At 51.0% G+C, this 26,523-nt stretch overlaps 1 protein-coding gene across 3 annotated transcripts; it reads right to left on the minus strand.

Moving 5' to 3' along the window:
• Window positions 1-233: 233 nt before the first annotated feature.
• Window positions 234-26,523, minus strand: UACA (uveal autoantigen with coiled-coil domains and ankyrin repeats). Of its 3 annotated transcripts, none has more exons than XM_063170041.1 (19): window positions 26,429-26,523; window positions 15,938-16,071; window positions 15,350-15,438; window positions 14,555-14,619; window positions 13,798-13,855; window positions 13,187-13,257; window positions 12,992-13,098; window positions 11,354-11,535; window positions 10,881-10,918; window positions 10,667-10,750; window positions 10,044-10,151; window positions 9,053-9,085; window positions 8,449-8,547; window positions 8,214-8,250; window positions 7,506-7,558; window positions 3,990-6,650; window positions 3,292-3,444; window positions 1,995-2,060; window positions 234-1,910 (listed from the first exon to the last, which is right to left on the minus strand). In XM_063170041.1, exons 1-19 carry the CDS (start codon window positions 26,483-26,485, stop codon window positions 1,839-1,841), a joined length of 4,167 nt encoding a protein of 1,388 aa, XP_063026111.1. In that variant the 5' UTR covers window positions 26,486-26,523; the 3' UTR covers window positions 234-1,838. The 3 variants fall into 3 exon arrangements, with proteins under 3 accessions (XP_063026111.1, XP_063026112.1, XP_063026113.1); XM_063170042.1 differs by lacking the exon at window positions 26,429-26,523 and adding an exon at window positions 18,473-18,772; XM_063170043.1 differs by lacking the exon at window positions 9,053-9,085.

Genomic DNA, 26,523 nt, shown 5'->3' on the forward strand with positions numbered 1-26,523 from the left:
GGACCCTGGGGCCTCTCTGGTGGCATCTGACATTCTGGTGACCTCCCATTTCCTCCTGGCCATGGATGTGGAACCTTCCCCAGGGAGGGGACAGCGCTGTGGCTGGACTGGCTCATTCCTGGAGCCTGCAGACACCCCCATTTCCCCAGGATTTACACAGTGCACACCTATTAAAGCTCAAAACTCCACTGATATTTCTGTACTGTAAAAAGAATTGACCACTACAATGCAAAAAAAAGAAGAAACCATTTTATTGAAGTAATAAGGGAGAGATTTAGAAAAACATACCTAGAACTCCCTGGATAAGGAAACACAGTATCAAAATAGGCCAGTTAGTACAACAAAACAAATCCTCTCCAGTAAGTTTCAAGTAATGCAATCATAAAAGAATTTGGCTAAAAAGTAACTCTTTACTCTGAGATGTTTTCTGTAATAGTCCTCTAAGAAACTAAAGGAAAGCAGCAGCAGATCTGTTTTACTACAGACACGTATTTAGTAAATATATTAAGGGTATTTCTATATAAAACCTGCCCTGCACATCCATCACTGTCTGGAGCCTCCACGGGGCCTCTTCAATCCTACAAGACTCTGCCCAAAAAGGGAGAAAATAAAAGGAGATAAACACAAGTGTAGTGTAAAAAAAGGAGCCCAGGGCCTGGAGGGGCAGCTGGGGGAGCCCAAACAGCACAAAGCAGGGAACTCTGACTTCAGCCCTCATTTTTCTGGAACATGGAGGGGAAGTTTGGCTTTTCTGCATCAGAATGCCACATTCCCCCTTGGTGGTTATCAGCAAAGGCTTTTAAAAAGCAGACTGAGGTCAGCACTCACTGGTGCTCAATTTAAACAGCCCTGTTCCTTAACAGGCTCATTTTTCAAAGACTTCCCTTGAACAGTAACAAATTTCATGGTTTGTTTTTTTTTTCTTTTCATAAAACTTCCTTATGGAAACCATCCTTCAGTTAAAAACGAAGCCTTGCTTCATGGGGAGATTCCAGCAATTAAAAATTCTCCTTCCATTAATCCTCACTACTGACATCTCCCCCATCAATAAGATTAAAGCACATCATTTACAGCTCAGACTTCCATGAGCTGGTGTTTGAAAATGCAGTACGTGAGCTGCTCAGTCCCAGCCTGAGGAGGAATGAAATTGTGCAGCAGCAGCAGCAGGACATGGCACTGCTGCTCCCCAAACCAGGCCACTCCAGCCTGCAGGAGTCAGGATTGAAGCATTCAGGGACACTCTGGGGGCAGGGAGTGTTAGTGTTTGGATGGAAAACCTGATTTTTTTAAGTCTTGTAGAAGCAAAGGCACTAAATCTTAAGCTTATATATTAAATAAAGGCTGTAACTTGGCCAGCCAAGTTACAAGAGACAGCAAAACACCTTCCTGTGTGTGTCACAGCACATCCTGCTCAGCCAGCGTGACAAATGAGCCACTTTCTCTTAATCATTAAGGGACATCCACAGCTACAACACTCAGCCACACTGCTCTGCACAGTTTATTTTTAAGCATCCCATGAGAGTTCAAGTTCAAGGATCAACTGAAGCTTCTGGGTATAGGTCCTGCTTTAACAAGTGGTCAATCAGACATTAAAACAATTTAACCTCTATGTCATCATTTTGACAGTTTTAAAAGATGTTCTAAACCTTTTATCCATCTCATGATAAAAGCACCAGGCCTGAGATGCCACAGCCCTGGTTTAATGTTTGATAGGAGAAAATGCTTCAGCTTTGAGCGTTGTTTGGCGTTGGGAGGCTGTGAGTGCAGCTTTACCAGCATCACCAATTCAGTATCAGCACGAGGGCCCTGCAGTCCTCACTCCCCAGCCCCAGCAGCACTCAGCACACCAGGCCCTGCCTCATGCGGATGATCTGCAGCAGGGCAGCCTGCACGTCTTCATCCATGTGACCCTGCAGGAGCAAACACCCATCACAAACACCGAAACCCCTGTGAGCATCACCCTCCCTGCCTCCCAGGGGCCCCTGCAGCCTCACCTGGACAGCGCTGAGCAGGTGTGTCCTGTACACTGCCACCACCTCCTGGTGCTGCCGCGTGGCGTCCTGCGGGACACAACGGGGACAGGGGTGAGCCCAAACACCTTCAGCCTCTGCTCCTTCCCCTCCCAGCCCCGTGCTCCCGGGCTTGGGCACTGCCACACCAGCCACAGCTGAATTTACAGCTTTAAGTTTTATCCCTTCCACTGATCAAGGAAAAAAAGTGACTGCTCTTCTGCTGGGAGAATAATCACCAAATATCCTGAGCTGGAAAGGGCCATCAGAGCCCGGCTCCTGGCCCACTGTGGTGGTGGTTGAGAGTCTGGTCAGAAAGAAAGTCAGATAAATTTTCCCAGACATTCCTGTGGGAAGTTTTGAGAAAACTCAGATAAAGAATTAAAACAATCCCACAACTAGTATTCTGAACTTGTAAGATGTTTACAAGTGTTGTTCCTAATTAACCAACAGTGTAAGGAGTGTTAATTGAACATCAATCAAGTCCAAGCTTCTCAGATCTATCTATAAAAAGAATGTGAGTCTAATAAACTCAGCTTTTACCTTCTAGAAACATCAGTCATGTTGCTTCATTCAGCCATCCTCAATACAACAGTGACAGCCCTGCACACTGCCTTCATCACCAGCATCAGCTATTGGGTTAAAACCACCCTTTTTAGAACACTTTGCCTCATAAGAATCAGCCCTGCAAATACTCTGATAGATGTATTTGTGAATCTGAGCAGGAGCAGAACTCACTTTGCCCAGTCACAGCTTTAATAATGAGCTTCACTGAGGTAAAGTGTGCACAAAATCCCAGCACTCAGGATATGTCCTCTGCTCTGTCTGTCAGTGCTTCATGACAAACAACACACCCAGGGCTTGCAGGCAGAGGAACACAACTCAAAGCCATTAAGAAATTACCACCTCAGCCTTCCAAGGTGAGAAAAAAATATATGGTTGTAAGAAATGGCTAAAGCTGAGCCTGCATTCAGAAATGGTCTTGGCAGGATTACAGCAGAGTATCACATAAGCACAAATTCTCCCACTCTGCTTACATCCCTTTTATCTGGAGAAGCTGTCAAGTGTTGCAACTCAAATTGAAGAGGAAAGCAGAAAAAAAAATGTACAGAGAAGCAGAACTCAGGGGCAAAGGCCCAAGCAAACAATGGATGGTGTGCTTGTGAAGTGTGAGGCTGCAGTCCCACCCCCTGCTCCAGCGGGCACATCCACATTTCCCTGTTTACACAGGGAATTAAGCAATGCTACTGCACGTCAGACAACACCTTGTGTGAGCACTTACAGCCAGCTGCTGCTGGAGTGTTTTCACTTGGCTCTGGAGCAGTTCCACCTGCTGGTTGTGCCTCTTGGAGGGGATCCCAGTGGTGTATGTCAGCTGGGACAAGCCGTTGAGAGCCTGCTTTAACCGCTCCACATCGTTCAGCAGCTCTGTTATCTTTAAATAAAAAAAAAAAAAAACCACAGAAAATGCCATTTAAGGATGTCTCACTGCAGACTGCTCTTTAACATTCTTTCAAGTCTGATGAAGCCCAGCAAGCACTGAAGGGTCTTTGTCCCAGCTTGCAGAGAGGACTTTGCTTTGCTGACATGCTGGTTGCCATTGTGCTCCCTGGCACTGGGGTGTGGCAGGTACAGTGACATAAGAGACTGAAAAAAGGGAGGATCTAAGGACATTCCGGGTCTGACTTCTAGGAAGAACAGTGAACCTTTAGAAGGCCAGCCAGAGATGCCCAACAAAAACAGCTCCAGAGGAAGCAGGAGCTGATATCCCCAAAAGTCTGAAGCTTTAACAGAATTTAAACACTACACAATGTCCAGAACATATAAGGGACTGGAAAAACTTTGCATCATGTAAAATGAGGACTTCAGCTGCTTTGGGCCAGCCCTGGGTTCCTAATGCTCAGCACAAAGTGGTGCTGGAGCACCTCAGGAGCTGAATATTGAGCTGAGAGCATCAGGAGCACGAAGCCCAGATCTCACCTTGTTGTCCTTGGCTTCCACCTGCTTTGCAGACTCCTGGATCCTCTTCTGCAGGTCAATGATGGTTGTCAGGGATTTGTCACACCTCTCCTTCTGGTCCTTGATCTCCTGCTCGATGCTGCAGCTCCTGAGCTGGAGCAGCTCCTTCTCATCCTTGAGGGACAGCTCGCTCCTCCTGGCCTGCAGGGCCTCCTCGCAGGCCTGCTCGTACTTGTGGCTCATGCTGGCCAGGTGGCCGGCCATGCTGCTCACCTGGGCCTCCAGGGCAGCCTTCATGGAGCTGTACTCTGCCACGGCCACCACCTCCTGGCTCTGCAGCTCCGCCAGGGCCTGCTGGCTCTGCTGCAGCTCCTCCTGCAGCCTCAGCACCTCCTGGCTCTTGGCCTGCGCTTCCGCCTCCTTTTCCTCCAGGCCGCGCTTGATGGCCGCCATTTCTCCCTCCAGCCCTTCCTTCAGCTGGGTGTACTCAACCAGGGGCACCGAGGACTCCTTCAGCCGGGCCAGCTCCTGCTGCAGCTCCCCGACTCTGAGCGTTTCCTTGCGGTACCTCTCCTCCTGGCTGCTCAGGGCCTGCTGCAGCTCCTCCACGGTGTGGCCCAGAGCCTCCCTCAGCGCCTGCAGCCGCTCCGCCGGCACCTCGTGATCCACGGCTCCCTCCTGCCGCCCCTCCTGCCCCGTGTGCTTCCTCAGCAGGGCCCTCAGCTGCTGCCTCAGCTCCTCCATGCTGCTGGCACACAGCCTCTCCAGCTGGTGGGACTTCTCTGCCAGCACGTAGTTGTGCTGCAGGTCGTGCTGGATGGCCAGGAGCCCGCTCCGGAGCTGCTCGCTCTCCTCTCTGCACCTCTGCGCCTCCTGCTCGCTGCCCCTGCACCTCTGCTGCTGCTCCTGCAGCTGTGCCCGCAGCTCCTTCACCGTGCCCTGCAGGCTCTGCTCCCTGTCCTCAAAGGAGGCCACCGGGGCGTACTTGGACTTGATGCACTCTTGGATTGTGTCCAGTTCCTTCTTCTGGGCTTCAATTTCTGCGTGCAACTGTAAGATTTCATCTTGCCCCCTCTGGTGCTCAGCCCTAACGGCAGCGTTGCTCTCCTGCAGCTCTTGCACGCTTTTATTTAAAGTATTTACCGTGGCTTCGTGATCCCTTAAACTGATATACTCTGTTTTTAATTGGGTCTGTAAGAGTTTCACCTTGTTTTTTAAAGCTCCGTTTTCTTCGTTTACCCTCAGGAACTCCTGCTTTATCTCTCCAATTTTGCCCTTCAGGTCTGACAGCTCCCCGTTGGTCTTTTCCAGGGTGCTGTTGAGGACAGTTTTAACCTCCTCGTGCGTGGTGGCCAGCACGTACTGATCCCTCAGGGTCTCTCTCAGGCCCGTGTTCTCAGCCACCAGTTTGCCCACTTTTGCCTGCTCCTCATCATATTTCTTCTGAAGCTCAGCAAGCTGCTTCTCAAGCTCAGTCCCATTAGATTTTAAAGCTTCCAGCTCTTTCTTGTGCTGCTCCGGAGACAGGTACACAGCTTGCAAGTGGCTGATATTCTCATTTAAGTTGTTCTTCTCTGCCAGCAACTTTTCAGCTTCTGCTTTGCTTTCATTGTACTTCTTTGTTATTTCAAAAAGCTTTTTTGTCAGGTCACCCACAGCCAGATCGTTTGCTTTCTTCAACTCCTCATGAATTTTTAAAGGCACATTCTGGCTTTTAATTTCAGTTTTTAGCATTTGGACTTGCTGCTTCAGCACCTTGTTATCAGCCTGCAATCTTTCAAGTTCCTTCTGCAGAGTCTCATTCTTCTGTGATAGCTCAGAAATTGCCTTCCCCAGCTCCTCTTCCCTCTGCTCAAACCCACTCCTCATCTGCTCGTGCTCCTCTGCCTTCACATGCTGTGCCAGCTGAGCTCTCTGGCTCTCAGACTCCCTCTGTAACAGCACCAGCTCTGCCTGCAGCTTCTCCCGCTCCCCCTCCACCTCTGCTAACCTCCTTGCCTTCTCCTTCACCTCGTTTGACAGCAAACCCTTCACCTTCTCAAACTGCTCTGCGCTCATGGACTGGGCCAGCTTGGCCGCAGTCTCTCTGAGCTGCCCTTCCAACTCCGCGACATTCCTGCCCCTTTCATCTCGCTCCATCTCCACCTTCACCAGCTCCTTCTGCAACCTTTTGTTTTCCTCCACCAGCCTGCCCTCGTCCCTCCGGAACTCTGCCACCAGCAGCTCGTTCTGCTTGATCTGGTTCCTCAGCTTCCCCACCTCGGCAGAGGCTCCCTCGTACTTGGCCTTCATCTCCTTGAGCTGCTCCTTCAGCTCCTCCGTCGCCTTGCCGCTCCCCGAGGCCACCTCGCTGGCCAGGTGCTCCTTGAGGGCCAGGAAGTGGCTCTGCATCTGCTTCACCTTGCCCTCGGAGTCGAACATCCTCTTCTGCACGTCCTTCAGGGCGTCCTCCAGCTGCCTGACCTGCCTGTCGGACTCGGCCTTGCTCCTCTCGCACTCTGACACCAGGGCTCTGCACTCGGCGCCCTTCAGGGCCAGCTCCCTCTGCAGCTTGCTGATCTCCTCCTTGGCTGCCCCAAAGCTGCTCCTCAGGCTCTCCAGCTCCTTCTTCAAAGCCTCCTTCTCGGAGCTGGGCGGCTGGCTGGGCAGGGACAGCTCCAGGGGCCTCAGCATGGACCGGGACTGAGGGCAAATTGGCACAAAAAATGGAAGTTCACAACTCTGACAGGTCAGGTACATGTGTTCATTACTTATTAGTTAGTATGGGAACTGCCATCAGAGTATGGAAACTGACACTATTTAAGGTATGGAAACTGACACTATTTAAGGTATGGAAACTGACACTATTTAAGGTATGGAAACTGACACTATTTAAGGTACGGAAACTGCCTAAAATCCAGTTGGTCTGAGCATCACTAGTTCAAGATATTTTTTTTTCTTTTATTTTTTAGGTTAAGTTATTCTTGCCCCTATTAGAGAACAGGTATTTCAGCCTTTAAGAGCAAAAATCTCAAATACAGCTCTGCATTACTGCTCCCCAATCATGGAATGGTTTGGGTTGGAAAGGACCTTAAAGCCCATCTCAATCCACCCCAAAGAGTCTCCCGGACCTTGTTTGTACCCAAATTGTTGCTTTAAAAGGCTGATAGCTATCAAACAGAATTGTCAGGGAATTATTGTATAGCATGCAGGAAAATGAAATCATCTGTATATTCTATTATTTTATTATAATAATATTATTATAGTATTATAATATATTAATAAACTAGAAAAATATGATGGAGATGAGCCCCCAGTTTACAGAGTGACTGTGTAAAACACATTTAGGAAAGCTCAGGACAGCTCTCCCAGCATTTCCAGCCTGTCACAGACAGGACTCTAGAGGGCACCCGCAGTAAAAAATAAACACAGAAAAGCAAGAATTCCCCAAAACCGTGTGCTCAGAAGCAATGCTCAATAAACACACTTTTATAAGCACGTTTAGCTTTCCCAGCACGACTATCTCAGAGTTCCTTCCAGTGGTAAAATATTTATTACCTGGGATTCCACTGCAAATGCTTGGCCTTGTTTAAGTAATAAATCTTCTTTTCCTGGATTTTGAAAGCAAACAGCGTTTAGCTCTGGTTAAAAACAGGAACACAATCACAAGAACACTGATTTTCCTGCCCAGCTCTATTCTGGTCACTGGGGTCACACCAGGCTGAAGGCTGGTGTTTAAGCACTTGTTATTAAAACAACTTCTACTTAATTAATCCCCACGGGAAGCCTGGCCAAAGCCCTCCAAAGGAGGAGGACAGAAGTGGTTTGCCAGGCTGGTTCTGTCCTGCACAAGGGGCAGGGCTGGCAGCGTGCCCAGCTCACGGCTGCACCAGCCATAGTGACCCCAGCAGGGAGAGCATCCCCTGCCCTCCCCACTCCTGCAGGCAGCCAAACACTCCAAATGCCACTGAATCTGTCAAGAGCCCTTGTGTTACACAGGGCAGGGCAGGCCTGCAGCTGGGCTGGAGGCAGGAGGCTGGGAAAGGGCTCATTCCTCACACAGGTGGGAGCCCAGGTGCTGTGCTGAAGGCAGAGCTGCTCCACTCCAGCTCTGACACTGCCACAGCTGCAGCCCCCAGCCAGGGCTGGGCACGAGGCCTGCCTGCATTTCAGACCAGCAGGAAGAGATGACCAAAAATCCCCTTTTACCCCTGCATTCCAACACCCCATCATGCACAGCAAGCTTTAACAACTAACTGTACTCACTGTTTCCAAAGTTACCTCCAGACCCCGCAGAGTCGCCCTAAAATCAAAGGGCAAGAAACAAAAGTAAGGCTGAAAATTCATTTCACATTTCTGCTCTACGTTAAACTAGGGTGAAGGGGCAGGGAAAGCTTTTGCAATGAGATAACCATTCAACACTTTCAGCAATTTAACATGCTGAAGTACTTCCTACTGTAAATACCAATTGCTATATCCCATTTCAAATCACTCAACATACTTCATAATACTTGAGTTTAGCTTTGAGAGCTTCAATAGTCCTTAAACTTTCTTCCTGCTGCTTTTCCTTGGTAGTCAGGATTTTCTTCAACTCATCTTTCTGAAAGAGAAGGAGTGCCACATAGCCAAAGCCACAAGAATGGACAGGGTTGTAAGACCTCAATTTGAAGAGTTTAGACAGAGCTTCAACCAAGATCAGCACCAAAAGAATCCCTAATTTTTGCTTCTGGAGTTCTTCTTCAAGACTGCTCCTTTACAGGAGGAGTCTTGAGGAATGAGTCAAGAATATGCACCAACATAACCTGCTGCTGTTTAATTAATTCATATTTGTTAGTCTTGCATTACTAAAAGTCACTACAGAGATGCTTAATATTATCAATGTGCTCAATATCCTAAGTGAGCATTAAAGGAGCCATGGGAAGGACAATTATTTGTAGTTACAGAAATGCTGTGCAGCTGCATAAGCTGATCCATAGCAGCAGATGCCTCACTTGGCATTTTTAGGTAGCTTTTAAGTAGTGTATTTACAACTGCAGAGGAAATAAAAGAGAGAGCTGCTTCCCCTACTCCCCAGTGCTGTTACACCTGCAGGTGACACATCCTACCTCATTCTCAAGATCATCTGCAAACATTTGCTCCTGCAAAAATGACAAAAAATCCCCCCCAAATAATTTTTTTAATGATGTTTAAGGGGCTCACACACAGTTCATCCGCTGACAAATCCACCCCAGCTTCTAATGCTGTCCTTCCAATTTCCATCCAGCTGTATTGCTCTGTTTCCTATTTCTCTAGCCAGGAGTTAGGGGTGTCTGACAGAGCAATGTTTGGGAACTGGAATTTCTCCTGTTTTCCACCTCAGACACTACTGAACTGGAAAACCAAGTTCAGCTTTTAAGAAGTTTGCTGATTTGGGGAAGTGGCTATTAAGAAGCTCATTTTATAAAGGCAATGCTTTAAACAGGAGTTCAGAAAAGCCACTGACTGCACTAAGAAATATTCTATCCATGGGCTACATTTAGGAGAAGCTGCATAAATGTACCTCTACAAAAACACAGCAAAGGAACAGCCTCCACAAAGCAAAAAACCAACCAAAAATCCTCTTTGTATTTTCGTTCTACAGGTCACACTTAGACCTCCAAAAGGAGGGAAATTTTTTTAAAATCAACATTTCAAATTTGGGTGAGAAACTTCTGTTGGAAACCTTTAGCTTTGTTTTCTTGCCAATTAAAGAATTTTTTCTCTTGCTTGCACTTGCAGTAACAGCTGGAAAATCAGCTGCTGACAAAGCCCTGCCACTCACCACCTACATTTAATGGAAAGATGAAGCTCAGCTCCAAAATGCAGCACTCCAGAGCAGCCCATGGCTCAGCTGCACCGGGGGGCAGAGCCACAGATGCTGCTGCCCAAATTTCTGGGTGTCAGGCAAGGACATGGCGCCAGCCCCCTCGCAATTCTGGTGTCACTACAAGACCAGAGGCTTTTCCAGCAGACAATGGGGACACACATTGCAGTGATTCCCAGGAAAGCAGATCCTAACCCCAAGGGCCTGCCTGTCAGCCCCAGGTGGCTGTCCCAGCTTTCCAAGCCTTGCTTTACCTCAGTGAGCTGCAGCTGTAGCCCACTGATTCTGTCCAGCAGCATCCTCTGCTCCTCCTGCACTTCCCTCATGCGATCCTTCAAATCTTGGTTTTCCAGCTCCAAGTCCTTGAAAGTAAAATGTGGCACTTAAAAACAAAAACTGAGATCTCCCCACACTACACAGACATTGGGAAAGGTAAAGACTCTGAGCCAGCAGATTGAACAGCTACTGAGCACTTTGAGCCCTGCCCAGCCTTCTGAAAGCTGCAATGACAAGGGAATGAGAAGGGAAAATTAATGCTGGTTAGTGGAACAATTATGACACAGATTATTTTTAGTATGACACAAACATACATCTCTCGAGACTGATTTTACTGCAGAGGCAGAAGGTTAAGAGGTAGGAAAGGTTAAGACAGGGACACTTCCAACTATTTATTACCCAAAAAAGGTGCAGTTCTTTCCTGAAAAAAGTTTACAGCTCATCTGCATAATCGCCACATCATGCAATTAGGTTTGAAGCAAGCAGCAGTATATGACCTTTGCTGATGGATCATCAGGGCTCACTCCAGCAGCCCAGCCTGCCTTGGTGCCTGCGGCTCCTTATCCCACTGGGAACCCACAGGGGCTCCCTGCCCACCCACCTGAGAGCTGGGCTCCTTCTGCAGCAGCTGCAGCTCCTCCTGTGCTCCATAGCCCCAGCCCCACTTCTGGGACACGCTGCAGACCTGTCAGGGCAGCAGGGGAACATTCCTTCAGGTCCCTGTGCCATCCCACCTCGCCAGTTCCCACTGGGACAGGGGCCACCACAAACGATCCCCCCTCAACCCCTCAGTGACACATGGCTTCACCAAGTACCTTTTGCTCAGCCTGCCCTCTCTTGATGCTGTCTCTTCCTAAAAAGGCACCACAGAAACAGGGAGTTACAAAAGGCATTTTGTTCAGATCCGTGCAACAACGTGACACATTCAGCTAATTCCATCCCCTTCCACCCTGGGAGGGCGTTTCAAAAAATAGCTCGCCACACCCCCAACTAATCAAACATGGAAACATCCACAAGGTTTCCTATAAAACAAAGGCTATTTATTGCTATAAATAAGGGTAAATAACTCCCATGATCAATACTGTTAAGCCCTCGAGGCATCAGAGCCTGCAACCCTCTAAAAGCTTTGCTAAAACCACACAACCCCAAAACTGCCCTTCCCCTCCCAAACAGGCAGATCATAACCTTTGTGGTCAAAGCACCACAGCTGCCCTCCCAACCAGCCCCAGGAGCCCCAGGAGCCGGGACACAATCCCACCCCCAGGGAGGGGCTGAAGGTGCCTCCTACCTCTGCTGGAGTCCTCAACGGCAGCTTTTATTAAAGCCAAAATGTCAATATTGTCCCCAATCCTGGCATAGTAAGCACAGTCATGGCCAAGGCCATCAGTCAAACCAACATCAGCACCATTCCTGAGCAACACCTCCACGGCATCCTTGCAGCCATATTCACAGCCTAACATTAGGGCAGTCCTGGCATGGGAGAGAGAGGGGTTGAGAGATCTGGGACCCCACAGAGCATCACTCACAGAGCCAGCCCTGGTACAAGCATGTCTGACCACAGGAACCTCAGCCAGGGCACCTTCCCTCTGCCCACAGAGGAAACAGACACTCAGCAATGCTTAAATATTTGTGCAAAAGCAAACAACCCCACATAACAACAGCATTTCTATAAAACCAGCACAGACTCGCTGCCTTTGAAAGCCACCCGGTGTCTGGAGAACTCCCATGACTCTGGTTTCCTCTACCAGACACATTGTGCACATTGATCCCAAGGGCTGCTTGGGACAGAAAAACCCTTTAAAGAACCAAGTGCAGGTTCCCTGCTGGCAAGAACAAGCCTGGGAATACTCTGGATGCCAGCAGGAGCAGGAAAAAAGGCCAGGTGTTCAATTGGCAGATCCACCTGTGAACTGACTCCCAGGTTCTCCTCCCCCAGACTGAGCACATCCGTTCTGCCAAGGGGCAGCCTTCCCCCAGTGCCATCCATTCTGCCAAGGGCAGCCTTCCCCCAGTGCCATCCACTCTGCCAAGGGCAGCCTTCCCCCAGTGCCATCCCTTCTGCCAAGGGCAGCCTCCCCCCAGTGCCATCCCTTCTGCCAAGGGCAGCCTTCCCCCAGTGCCATCCCTTCTGCCAAGGGCAGCCTCCCCCCAGTGCCATCCATTCTGCCAGGGGCAGCCTTCCCCCAGTGCCATCCCTTCTGCCAAGGGGCAGCCTTCCCCCAGTGCCATCCATTCTGCCAAGGGCAGCCTTCCCCCAGTGCCATCCATTCTGCCAAGGGCAGCCTTCCCCCAGTGCCATCCATTCTGCCAAGGGCAGCCTCCCCCCAGTGCCATCCATTCTGCCAAGGGGCACCCTTCCCCCAGTGCCATCCATTCTGCCAAGGGCAGCCTCCCCCCAGTGCCATCCATTCTGCCAAGGGGCAGCCTCCCCCCAGTGCCATCCCTTCTGCCAAGGGCAGCCTTCCCTCAGTGCCATCCATTCTGCCAAGGGGCAGCCTTCCCTCAGTGCCATCCATTCTGCCAAGGGCAGCCTTCCCTCAGTGCCATCCACTCTGCCAAGGGGCAGCCTTCCCTCAGTGCCATCCATTCTGCCAGGGGCAGCCTTCCCCAGTGCCATCCACTCTGCCAAGGGGCAGCCTTCCCCCAGTGCCATCCATTCTGCCAGGGGGCAGCCTTCCCCCAGTGCCATCCCTTCTGCCAAGGGGCAGCCTTCCCTCAGTGCCATCCATTCTGCCAAGGGGCAGCCTTCCCCCAGTGCCATCCATTCTGCCAAGGGGCAGCCTCCCCCCAGTGCCATCCATTCTGCCAAGGGGCAGCCTTCCCCCAGTGCCATCCATTCTGCCAAGGTCAGCCTTCCCCCAGTGCCATCCCTTCTGCCAAGGGGCAGCATCCCCCCAGGTGCCAGCAGGAGCCCAGCAGGCCTTACCTGCTCTGCTTGTCCCTGGCATTGACGTCGGCGCCCCTGTCTATGAGCAGCTGGCACACGGCGGGGCGGCACATCTGGGTGGCCAGCACCAGCGGTGTCCTCCCGTCCTGGGGGACACAGGGGACAGCGTGAGGGCAGGGAGGAGGCACGGGGGGCAGCGGGGAGGAGCAGCAGGAGGGGGAGGCAGCCCCTTACCCCGTCCTTGGAGTTGACGGCGGCGCCGTGGTCGCAGAGCAGCTGGATGCTGGCGGAGCAGTCGGACATGGCTGGGGACACAGCAGGACAGAGAGGTGACAGGGGCAGGGAGGGGACCTGTGCTGTGACAGCAGCCTGGGGAGGGCCCAGGCACAGCCCTGGGGGTGTGTGTTTCACCAAAACCCCCATGGCTGGGCTGAAGGGTGACCGGGCTGCAGGGCTCAGCTCTCACACCACCCACAGCAATCAGACACTGCTGTGCAGCACAGGGAGGCTGCAGGAAAACACACACAGCATCAAACACTGCTGTGCCAGACACTGAAGCACAGGGAGGATGCAGAAAACCCAGAGCAAAGGCTCTTCACCCACCCCCAGCACTGCCCTAAGACTCTGCTCGTGATGCTTGAGCATTCTACCCAACTTCACCTCAGACCTCCAAGCTCTGTAACACTGTTCAGTTCATTATTGAGGACAAATGTCATGACAATATAAAACAATCTCTCCTTCTACAGCCACCAAAATTAAAAGAGAAGGATTCAGCCCATCTGGAAGTAAATGCATTAATTAAATCTTTGTTTCCATACAGTTACCAGCAAAGGAAAGCCCTTCACCTGCATCATGAAGAGCAGTTCTTCCCTGGAGATCCACATTCTCTGTCGGACAATTGTACTGTTAAAATAAATAATCCCAGTTATCAATCAGAATCCAGGCTGCATTTACAACATCAGGTGTTTGAGCTTTAAATTAAAGCAATAAAACGTGATTTAAGTAAAAAATATGCACAAGAATTGCACAATTCATTGGACTTCTCACAGATAACGAGCCTTTATATCTGCATGGAGGCATGCATCAATTAAAAGTTTAAAAGAACCCATTCAAAATAACAAAAAAAAATTTAAAAAAAATCAAATGATCATACACTGACCAGGAATAAATGAAGAAAAAATAAACATCACACAAACCTAAGACAACCCTCAAATGCTGTTTTATTATTGAGAGTTTGTGCCTATAAATGCCACAATGTTTGAAGCAAACACTACTCTGGAGCAGCCAATGTTGCTGTTTCTAAATAGACAGGGAACAGAAGTCTTTTAATGACACTCAGCCCCATCTTCCTCAAGAACCACAAACTATAACTTGATTTGACAGTTTACAAAAGGATTAAAAAAAAAGGTTTATTTTCACCGTCTTTCGGTTCCAACCTGGATTTTAACATGAAAAGATCTTTCCCCCATGACTCTTATTCTTAAAAAACAATCCAATTGGTTAAGAAAGAAACCCCATATCCCAGTTTTGAAGCAGTGCATGCAAAGCCACCTTTCCCCCCTCAATACAAGAGCTGTGAGAGACAAGCTGTATTTCCAGTACCTGCAGGAGCTTCTGCAAGCACAAAGCATGGCCGTACTTGGCAGCCAAGTGCAGGGCGTTTCTGCCTGAAAACAGAGAACAGCAGCTCAGGTTTTGGTCAGAGAATTCCTGAGGAGTATTCCCAGCATTTTAGATCCAACAGTCCCTGCAGATCTGTGCTGAGACATCTCCTCTCTACACCTCACTTTGTTACAGTTCCTTTGTGAAATTGATCTCGAAATACTGCATCTGACTCCACACAAGGATTTAAAAAAATCAACTCTCCCCTAAGAGGAGAAGGCCAAGTTATCTCTGCAAATTTTCTTGTTCTCAGCTTCATATTAAACCTAATAAATTCTGAGTAACAACCTGAAAATTAGCAGCTGTTTTTGACTGTCTCTTCCATAAGACCTTCCACAAACTCTGCTACCACTCAAGGAAATCTGGAAGGTTCTGAGCTCCTGAGGCTCAGCTGGGCACACAAACACCTCCCACAGCATTCCACTGGATCCTCACCTCGAGTTCATTCAGAACTGCTCTTATCCTGTTGTTCTCACCCAGAAATGCTGATCTGACCAGCGAGTCTGGAGCACATTATAAACACAATTATAGCAGCACAAACCCACATTCCTTAAGTTCTGCTGCATTCACGAATTCCATGACAGGCCAGTTTCCTCCAGACCAGCAACCAACCACACAAATAATTTGGTTTTTACCAGCTTCAGAAAGAAGGAAGAGCTATCCTGTGGTCCAGCTGAACTTTATTTCAGGATGAAACTCAGCTGGGAGCATTTTCAGGGCCTGTGAGGAACCCACCTGCAGCATCAGTGGCTGTGATATCAACTCCGTGCACCAGGATGGTGTTCAAGCAATCCAGGTTTCCCTTTGATGCTACAACATGGAATCTGAAAAAAAAAAAAAAAAAGAGAAAAGACCTTGCTTAGGCACAGCTGGTTTGTACACAAAAATGGCAATATTGGGCAGGAAAGCCAAAGCAGCAGGGAAGTGCTGCAGGGGCCAGCTCTGGACAGCATCCAGAGTTAAGGGTTCTGCAAACATTACTCCAAGGAACAAGGCAAATTTCCTGAGAAACAACCATTATTTACCTGGATCAGTGAACCAGGTGAAATACCAGGGGGGTTTCAGTTTCCCTCTAACACTCAAACCTGGCAAGAGCAAGTGTTTAAACACTCATCTCCCACTCAAGTGAAGATTGTTTGGGAGTTTCCCTTTGCAGCCAGCTGGGCCCCAGCTTGGTGGAGCTAGGTTTAGATGAGGCATTACACAGATTTCTGTACCCAAGAAGGCTTCTGGAGCAGCAGGAGGATGATTTTCACACTCTAGAGCAGGAGGATGGTTTTCAGCAGCCCCCAGCAGCATTCCCAATCTCGGGAAGTCACTTACGCGGATCTCCCCTCCACGTCCAGCTTGGTGGGACTGACTCCTTTCTTGGCCAGGATGGATGAAACCTTCTCCACATCGCCCCTCTCAGCTGCCTTCATTAGCCTGTCATCGTACTTGCTCCAGTCTGGGTTCAGCTGGGGGACAGAAGCACACATGTGAGTTTATGGAGCACCAGGAGCCACAACAAAATCCAAAACTGGTTTACAAACAGTGCTGCACCCACCAGGGTGTTTGGAGCTATTTGTGCAACAGCCCTGTCACTGTTGTTGGCATTGAACAACGTGCAGAGCTCTGGGACGGCCTGGTTAAATCACTTTGGTCCTAAAGAAGACCTTAAGGATCAAATTTCTTTGGTTTTCCTCATTCTGTTTCAGTTTGTCATATTCCGACAACAAATGGATGCACTAAAAATACACTCCAGGACATGGCTTTTCCTGCCTGTGCCAGACTGTTCAGTGGGTCAGAAATTAGCTAAGTGTGATGCTCAAGGGAAGGACAGCTACTGACTGAGCTGCAGAAGGAAGAAATTCAAAGCTGATAGCGGGGAATTGCCTGCAGGTCCCAAAGCACTGTGGAGGGCAGAGAGATCCCAAGCCAGTTATAAACAGAGCACCACCACCCAGCCCCAGACAGCCCTCACCCCCCACTCCTCTCTTATTTACTTCAAACTCAGAATTTCAGGCCCCAGGCCAAGCCTCCCATCCCAAAATGCAGAGCTTGCTCTCTTCCCTGCCAAGCCATCCCTCTGGATGGCTCAGGGCTTTTCAGGATCCTGCTCTGGGACAGAAACCGCACATCCATGCTGGACACTGATGGCTGGATATCCAAGGAGCTTTTAAGGGAAGAACAAGGCTTCCAGAGGAGGATTTTACCCAAAACAGGAGTGTAACATTCAAATCTAACTCTGCACAGCAAAAGGATTTACTGGTAAGGGTGAGACACAAGCAGCCTGCGGGTGCATGAAGTTACTTCTCAGTGTGGGTCAGAAATTCCTCAACAACAAGAAGAACATTAAACCAGGAAACCCCAGCCCAGGGTTTGTTTAAGTAAAAGAAGGTAAATAAAAAAGAACAACCCCAAAAATCCACTGCCACCACCTGCACCTGCAGTGATTTGTAAAAGGGAGCTGCACTCATGATCAGAGCAGACAGAGGGGATCCCATCAATCCACACAAATATCTCCAAGGGGTGTCAGAAGATGATTCCACACTGTTCAGTGGTACCCAGGACAAGAAGCAATGGCCAAAAACTAAACCACAAGAATTTCCACCTCAACGTGAGGAAGGACTTCTTTCCCCAGAGGGGGCAGAGCCCTGGAGCAGCTGGATTCTCCCTCTGGAGCCATCCCCACCCCAGCTGGCCACGTTTTGTGTCACCTGCCCCAGGTGAGCCTGCCTGTGCAGGGGCTGGCCTGGAGCATCCCCAGAGGGCCCTTCCAGCCATAACGACTCTGGGTGATGATCTTCATCTGCTTTCCCACAATAAACAAGATTACTGTAATCATGAAGGCTTAGCAGCAGCTAACCCAGTCCAGCCCTGCTAGAAGTGACAGGAGTAATAAAAATAGAGCACTAATGAAATTAGCACCAGTGCTGCCGGGCTGAGGTGCAGCACTGACTCATCAATCAATTAACACATCCATTAGCCTGAGAGCCAAGGCAGCCTGGCCTGAGAAGCCACTGCTCTGGTGACATCACCAGTGCCATGTCCTCCCCAGCATGGACAGGCTGTCCTGCAAAGCCACCTCCTCATGCAAGGCTCAGCTTTTCATGCCAAATACCCTGGGGACTGTGCACACACAGCATCACAGCCCGTGCTCCCGAAATTCTCCTGGTGCCTTCCCATCCCTACAGGACAGAGGCCACACCTTGGGTGCTCATTCACACTGGGGTGGGATTGCTGGGTTGATACCTGCCAGCACAACTCACTGAAATGGACAGCAAGCCCTCCCAGATCCTCCCCAGCCAGTCCCTGCTCCCATTTTATAAAAGTTCTGATTAACAGAAGCATTACTTAAAAAAACCCAACACTTCAGTCATTTGTACCCACGGCCTATGGCGCACTAAGTTTAAAAGGGGATGAAGAGACAGGACGCAGGGAATCATTCCCACTGCCAGAGGGCAGGGATGGATGGGAGATTGGGCAGGAATTCCTGGCTGTGAGGGTGGGCAGGCCCTGGCACAGGTGCCCAGAGCAGCTGTGGCTGCCCCTGCATCCCTGCAGTGTCCCAGGCCAGGCTGGACATGGGAGCACCCTGGGACGGTGGAAGGTGTCCCTGCCCATGGCAGGTTGTGGAATGGGATGAGCTTTAGGATCCCTTCCAACCCAAACCATTCCATGATTAAATCATTATATATTTAACAAACACATTTCACATTCAGGGAGATTCCTCGCAGGAGGAGGTGCTAAAGAGATACAACACTCATCAATTAAACTACACCCCATTTGCACAATCAAACCTTTCACATTTTTGCAGTAATTTTTGCAGATTCCTCCCAGGATATGAAACCCCAGCTAGAAGTGCAAGATACCTACTGTGTCCTTGGCTGCACAGGAGAACCAACAAATCATGCTGAACTCGAGGTGCCAGGAGCCACCAGCCCGGTCACATCTGCCCCAGCTCACGGCGAGGAACCGCTGCCCTGCGCCGCCCGCGGCTCCTCCTGCTCCATCCTCACTTAGCTCGGCTCCCCGAGGGTGCTCTCCCCATCCTCAGCATCATCCTCAGCCTTCATCACTCTGCGGCGCGCAGAGCCGCGCGCGGTGCCGGACAGACGGACGGACAGACGGCGCTCAGGGAAATACCGCCCGGACCCAGGGCCGTAAACAACGCGCAGGCAGCCTCACCAGCCCGATCTATTTTCTGATAAGGCACTACTTGATAGGCAGGCGATAGAAAGCAATAGCTATTAATACATTCCCGGCGTGCCCGCGCCCTGAGTCACGGTGCTGCAGTGAGCTCAGGGGCCAGGCACGTCCCAGCCCCGCAGACAGGCAGGCCAGCGCTCTTTGGAAACACAACCACGCTCCTCCTCAGGGCCACGGGCACCCACAGCACTAATAACACAGCCGGACCGAAATACTCCCGCAGTAATTCCTTCCCCGCTCCGCCGCGCCGCAACCAGACTCGGGCTCAGGCTTCAGACAGCCGCGACCGCCGAGCAGATGGAATGCGCGATCCTATTTTGACAGAAATGTAACCCATTTTAAATTAGAAAACACACATGCCTCCGCTTTAAAAAAAATTCTCCCTTTGCAGCGCTGAAACCCTTTCTGAATAAAACCTGGTTTCAGCTTACTGCTGCTGCCAGTCTGTCTCCCAACATGTGAAACGAGAGGAGTCACAGAGGCTGTGAAAACATTAAACAGACAGCACAATGATTAACAGGAGGGAGATGGAGAATCCCCTTTCACAAGTTTTAAATTTAAATGGAGAGCTCCCAAGTGCCATATTTAGAGGAGTAGGTCAACAAGACAAGCAATGCACTGTTTTGTCTGCAGGAGAGAAACCTGGTCCAGGGCCAGGAAAGCCACTTACACTCACCCTGGAGGACACACTCCAGAGGCTGCAAATAACCTCATAAATGGATCTTCTCAGCAGAGAATTCTAAAATCAATCGCTCAGATTTGGGCAAATTCTCTCTTTGCCATAAGTTGTGAACCGTCCCCTCATCCCCTGTGTGAGCACCAGCCTTTGCCCCACAGCACCAACATTCTCCAAACAATGTTCCAGCATCTCTCTGCAATTAGCATCCACGTGACAAAGCCACTCCAAAACAGTGCAGTGACTGTGTTGTCTTCTGACCACAACCAAGTCTGTCTCCTCAAGCTAAAAATGGGTATTTTTTGGGGGAGAATAAATACACCACCCAAGTGGCTGCAACAGAAAAGCCCCACTTGACCAAAATCAGTTTGGTGAGAAATGCAGGTAAGACTGTGGCTTCCAGGTGTTCATCCCAAAGGTTTTCCTTGTCTCCATCTCATCTGCCTGCAGACATTCCTCGTGTCTCATGAGCTGCACTCATGCTTGCCCACGGCAAGGGGTGGGATGAGCTCTAAGGTCACCTAACCCAGCTCAGAAATACCTGCTGTAACTCAAAGCAGCTCCTAAGCCCTTCCCAGCGAGCTGGGATAAAGCTGTGAAAGTGAGCCCAGCTCCTGCCACCACGGGGCCAGGCTGATCCTGTCCCCAGCACAGCCCAGCGGGGACACAGCCCGGTAATGCCATTAGTGGGTGACATAAGCACACGGGAGAGCAGAGAGCTCTGGGGACACTGCCAGCACAGCACAGCTCACACACACTCAGCAGCCCTTCACAGAACCCCAGGAGCAGCTGGGAGGGATTTAAATCCCATCCCATCCCAGCCCTGCCATGGCAGGGACACCTCCCACTGCCCCAGGGGTTCCCAGCCCAATGTCCAACCTGGCCTGGGATCCAGAGGACCTCACTCCCTCCCAATGAGGAATTTCCTCCCAGAATCCAACCCGAACCAGCCCTTTCAGAGCCAGGGCAGCTCACACGTCCCCCAGGCCCCACACTTTGAGTGCCTGCTCTTTCTCCAGAGGGCAGAGTTCATTTGTCATCAAACCTACATGGGGACAGACACACCCTGCCCTTTAAATGGCACAAAGTGACAAAGGCTTTTGAAGTACACTGACAGAATGAAAGGGTAACTTAGATTAGAAAACTGGTTTTTAAAAATATTCCCCAGGTGCAGCTTCCCCTGCAGTGCAAGGGCACTTCACTAAACCCATCTCTCCTGAAGAATTTGGCTCACCTGTCTGAAAAAATACTGCACATACTGGGTTAAACCCCACTGGGGCAAGCAGAAACGGCATTTTTTGTATTTTACAAGCAAATCTCACTTCCCAGGACATGTCTGTCCCCACGTGTAAAGGCTTTGGAGCACCAGACTGCAGGAGTGGGATGTGGGTTTAGTCTGTGCAAGGGAAAACCAGACACAGCCTGAACACAGGGCTCTTGTTTCACCCTGCACCTTCCCACAGGCAGCACTTTGTGTTACCACCTCATTCACCAAAAATCCCCCAGAATAAAAAAGCCATTCAATGCCACAAAGTGGGGCAGGCTCAGCTCAAAATGGGATAAGAATCAGCAGTTCCCTTAGGCCTGCTCTGGTTTGGTATGGCGCTGAAAACACTCCTGTCAGAAACTCACCTAAACAGCTGTGCCCGGTGTGTTTAAATGGAACTGCAGCCTGTCATCAATGCAGGTAACAGAGTCCCAGCAAACAGCGTAAAGCAGGCAACTACATCTCCTCAGAAACATCCCTGATTTTACCTTGTTCTGAAGGTAGTTTCCTCCCAAGTCAGCACATCCTGTCAAGATCTATCTATTAAGAATCAAGAAAATTCAAATCGACTTCTAGGTCAAAAAATCCTCTCAAAATGAAATTTCCCACTGCAAGGAGTGAGAGGTCCCCCACAGCAGTGCCAGTTTCTCTCTTCCTGGGGAGAAGGAAGGAAGGCTGTGCCAGGGGAAAATCCACCAGCAGCAGCCAACAAGAGCTCATGGGCTACACTGGAAGTGCCAAAGGATTCTGCCTACAACCCCTGCAGGAGGCAAAGCCGACTCAAAGAACTAAAAACAGCCCCAGTTTTGTTCTCAAACAGCTTTCCCATATCTCACGGCCAACACAAAGCTCAGAGAACTTTCCTGATAAAAGAGCCTGAGAGTGCCAGCCTTGAGGCACAGCCTGGGCACCAGCAGAAGTGAGCAGAGCTGCTGGGGCTCTGCATCTCGCAGCTCTGCTGAGGACAGCCCTGGTTACCTGGGGCCAGACTCACACACCAGGAACATCACACCTGGGTAACGGGGAGCCCTGCCAGCCCAGCTGCACCCCACAGCAGAAATATTTCCCCTTTACACAGGAGCAGGGGCAGAGTCCAGCTGCCAGCAGGAGCAGCACAGCTCCTGCCTGCCCAGGGCTCCATCAGCTGCAATTTCCGAGCTCTCGGGCAAGGCCCCATTGATCTGTGTGCTGCCATTTATTAAAGCATCAGGAGATGCCAGGGTGATAAACCTGGCATGAGTAAAGCACACAGGGACCAGAGCACCAAAGCCCAGCCGTGGTCAGCCAGCACTAAAGCATCAGGAGATGTCAGGGTGATGAAACCTGGTGTGAGTGCTGCATCAGGGACCAGCCCTGAGCACACGGGGAGGGAAGGGAGCACCAAACCCCGGTGCGTGGTGCAAACAGGATCAGCCTCAGATGCCCCAGCATGTGCTTGCTAGCATTAATATTTAAATACTGACAAAGTACTCCATAAGTTGCTTCTACACAAAAGGTCATGTGAACTCCAAGCAGATAAGCAGAGTGCTTAACTGTGTAATTATGTCTGCACATCAGCTCAGGATACTGAACTCCCAGGCCTGCACTGAACCTGCACTCTTTTAAATATTTTTAATTGCTGCATTCCAAAGCGATAAAGCATTAACTCTCCTTTCTACGGAGCCTGAAAATTACACTGCACCTGTAAACAGGCTGCACCACAAAGCTTCTGCTGCACCACAAATTGCCAGTTGTGCTTCTTCAGCTTCACCCCACAAACAAGCTCTAATTCCACTTAACTAAATGCAAATGAATCACAGAGAGATTTTTTTCCAAGAACAAACACATTAGCACGAGCCTGAATAAAGCTTCCTGGAACCAAACTTGCTCCAAGGAACAACCCCAGCCAGGCCAGGAATGACATTGGAATATTACAGTGCAGCGGGTGCTTGAGGATGCCACGGCAAAGTCACCTCAGGGAGGGGGGACAGGGCAGAACTGCCCCAGCCAGAGCAGCAGCAGCGCTGGGAAATTCTGCTGACGGGTCAGGGCACTGGGAAGAGCCTGGCTGACAAACTGCTCTGTGCCCTTGCACAGGGCACAGTCAGGACGCAGTGCCACAGAATTCTTGCTCGTGCACAAACTCTCGTGTGCCCCCAGCAGCACCAGGCTCTTCTTCTGTGAATGACCTTGAACCTTTAAAGGGTTAAAAACAGGTTATCAAACACCTGGTTTTCATGTCACCCCTTTGGTTACTAATGTGCATTTGTCAGCACACCGGGGCTATAAATCACTGCTAACATTGATGCTGCTGCACAGCCAGCAAGAGGTGCTGCTGATGAATTAGCAAACCCCAGCAGCATCCCTCAGTGCCGTGACAGAGGGGTCAGCCCAGAGCAGGAGGGGGTACCTGCCCTCTCTGCTGCTGACAGGCCAGGAGCAGGTGTTCCATGTGCACTGGGTCACCCCACAGAGCCCCACTCCTCCTCTCCCAGAGGAAAACTCAGCCACTCAACAGAGCTGGCAGCACCCACAGGGAAAGGAGTGTTGACACAGCCTTGAACAAGCTCAGCTGTCACTGACTCCCGAGCTTGTTCAGATATTCATTTAATAATCACAGCTCATTATGCCAGGGCAAGTGCTCAGGTGTCCCTTTGTTCCTTGCACAATGCTTTCCGCTAATTATACGGCAGCTTTGGTTTCTCTTAATTAAACAAAACGCAGCACCACTTTTCCCAGGGGAGAGGGGATTGGTAGGAGTTTTCACATGGTTTTGTAGCTGCTCATCCCCATCACTCCCCCCCAGGTGAGGACCACCATCACCCCCTCCAGGTGAGGACCATCAGCAGGTGATCCCCATCACCTCTCCCCCAGGTGATGCCCATCACCTCCTGCACCTGATCCCCATCACCCCCTCCAGGTGAGGACCATCAGCAGGTGATCCCCATCACCCCTTCCAGGTGATGCCCATCACCCCCATCACCTCCCCCAGGTGATGCCCATCACCCCCATCACCTGATCCCCATCACCCCCTCCAGGTGAGGCCCCTGAACCGTGGGGATCCCACTCCTGGGGCTGCAGCTCCAGCTCTGCTCACAGCACCACCAGGAGCCCCACTGGTGGTCTCCCAGTAACTCCAGGTGCCTCTTCCCTGAATTCCAGGCCCAGCTGAGGGGATAACACACCTGAGTGCAAGCAGAGCCCTCCCCAGCTGTTCCCCCAGAGTTACAGCAATAAGCAGGTGCCTTTCCTCTGCAGAGGCCACTGTCAGAACTCTGAAGGTCCATTTGCAAAAGGTCTGACCCAGAGAAAATAAGTTTTTTTGCAGAACAACAAACCAACCCTTCCCCAATCACCTTCTCAAGAGAGACCAAGCAGTGAGTATCTCACAGGTACAGACACAACTCCCAGCTCTGCTGAAGAACACATTTCCTTACCTCAGTTCAGGTCCCAGACACACATTTATGGTGTCAGGATGTACTCTGCAATCTCAGAGGCACGGGCAGTGGGAGCTGCTGTGGTCCCAGTGGGATTGAGGACATTAATTAAGATCTTTCCTGTAAATGCTGGTGGATGAGGCACCTCCCCTGACCTTCATGCCCCACAGAAACCCACATCCAACTTTCCAGCCTGCCCTGCTGCTAATGCCAGGCATTTGTCTCACTATGCAGAGCACTGAACAGGCTGCTCAGATGATTTTCCAAGCACCAGCAGCGCCAGCTGGAGCTGGCAAAACCAGGTAGTTCCACTCTCAGGCTCTGGATAACTGTGGAACTGGTAATAACTAACACGGTTTTTACTTTCTGCTGCTTTTTGTGGCTTCCCTCCATCACAAATCAGTAACAAGGCCATTCCCATCAGGAGGTAACTACCACCTTCACCTGGAGGAAAACTCCCCAAAGCAGGAGGAAAACCCCCCAAAGCAGGCTGGATTAGGTTTCTCTGCCCCCCGCAGGACACAGGCTGGGTGAGGAGAGGAGAGAGGGATGAGGTTTCCCAAACAGGCAGCCCTTGTGCGCTCCTTTCCCCAGGATCTCTGAAGCTGCCGCTGGCAGGGATCCCACCCTCTGCCCCTCCTTCCAGCAGAACAGAGACCGGCTTCATCCCAAACACCCACCGGCATGGCTCTGTCCCCCACAGAGAACATTAAAAGTTGCTATTTGATGAGATGCTGGAGTGATCACACAACCAAGCTATGTAATAAACAGGGGAAGTAAGTTTACTATGGGGAAAAAATCCCTGTTTTTACAGGATCTTGCTGAAAGGAATTTCCCTGCACGTATTTCAGAGTAACTTCAGCTCTCAAAGGTATTGAGACTGCTCAAACCTCCTCTGAAGAGAGGGTTTATTGGAAGTGAAAAATCTCCATGCCTACTCAAAACCAAACACAGGTGCTGCCAGGCTTTGTTTGAATGTAATTACCGGGCTAATTTGAGAATAACAAACAGCTCTAAAGTACAGGACAGCTAATGAACACGGAGCAGTGCCAGCCCACGCATGACAAATCCTCATAACAGGCTCATGAATCACTGCTGAGCCCCGTAGATCCTGGGAGCTGTCATCAGCCAGGGGAGCACCCCCAGGTACCATCCTCAGAGCAGGATTTCGGAGATGGCCAGGCAACATCCTCAGAGCAGGATTTCGGAGATAGCCACTATCTCAAAGGGCTGCTGATAAAATCCAGCGCCTGGCATTCACCTCCCTGTGCCGCTATTCCCCGCAGCCAGCGGCGAACTCAGCAGAGGAGCACAGGGACAGCTCGGGATGGGGAAGCATTCACTAACAGGCACAATTAACGATAATTTACCGCGCCAACAGCTTCCAAACGCGGCTTTCTCCAGTTACAAAAACCTCCTCCCTGAACTAAAGTCATCCGCGGGGATGAATGAAGTGAAAATAAAGACCGACAAAGCCGGTTAAAGGCAGCTAAAACCAGCCTGAATTTTGGAAGCCGGACAGAAGGGGCAGAGAACTGCACCATAAAACAGAGGTGCATTTCCAGAGGTTCTGCCTGGTCCAGCTCGGCATTCCAGAGGGGATGAGCGGCATCCACAGCCGCGTGCTCACCAGCTCCCTGCCCACTTTCCGAGCAATTCCTCCATCAAAGCGCTCCGGTTTCACATCAGTCCCTAGCGCGGAACCCGCTGCTGCCCGTGCCCCGCGCACGGACCGAGCGAGCCCCGCGGCGGCTCCGCACCGGCTCCCCAAGGTTTGGGGGAAAACGGCGTTAATGCGTGCGGGAGCCGGGACACAGCGGAGGGGACGGGGAACCGGTGGGGTCAGCCGGAGCGAGAGGAGCTCGGGGCCGCTCAGCCCCGCTCCTCCAGCCGAGAGCACCGTCCCGAGCTCGGATCCCTCCCACGGATCCCGGGCTCTGCTTACCGCAGCTCCCCGAGCTCTCCGCTCCCCGCCAAGTCCCCGTTCCCGAAGGGGAGCCGGGATCCTCCGTGCTCTGCCCCTCCGTGCTCTGCGCCCCGAGAGCCGGACCCTGTGTTCTCGGCCCCTCCAAACGCTGGGACCCCTGAGCTCTGCGCCCCGAGAGCCAGACCCTCCGTTCTCCGCCCCTCCAAACGCCGGGACCCCCGAGCTCTGCCGCACCCCAGGACACGGGACCTCCCCGTGCTCTGCCCCGCCGGGATCTCCGTGCCCTGCCGCACCCCGGGACCCCCCAGCCAGTCGGGGGCCGTGCCCCGGCACCCACCGCGCTGCCCCCGATGACCGCTTCGTGCTTCTTCAGCCGGGACTTGAGGCTCTTCATGGCGCGGCCGGGGCGGGGGGCGCGCACCGCACCGGCCC

The sequence above is a fragment of the Melospiza melodia genome, chromosome 15 (genome assembly GCF_035770615.1).
Source record: "Melospiza melodia melodia isolate bMelMel2 chromosome 15, bMelMel2.pri, whole genome shotgun sequence".
Taxonomy (NCBI): domain Eukaryota; kingdom Metazoa; phylum Chordata; class Aves; order Passeriformes; family Passerellidae; genus Melospiza; species Melospiza melodia.

Excerpts from the sequence above, each read along its gene's own strand:
- UACA (XM_063170041.1), bottom strand. The coding sequence starts at position 26,485 with ATGAAGAGCCTCAAGTCCCGGCTGAAGAAGCACGAAGCGGTCATCGGG. Across the intron at positions 15,439-15,937 it reads GACGTGGAGGGGAGATCCGC|ATTCCATGTTGTAGCATCAA; the intron begins GTAAGTGACTTC and ends TTTTTTTTTCAG. Across the intron at positions 7,559-8,213 it reads TGGAGGTAACTTTGGAAACA|GAAAAGAAGATTTATTACTT; the intron begins GTGAGTACAGTT and ends TTCAAAATCCAG.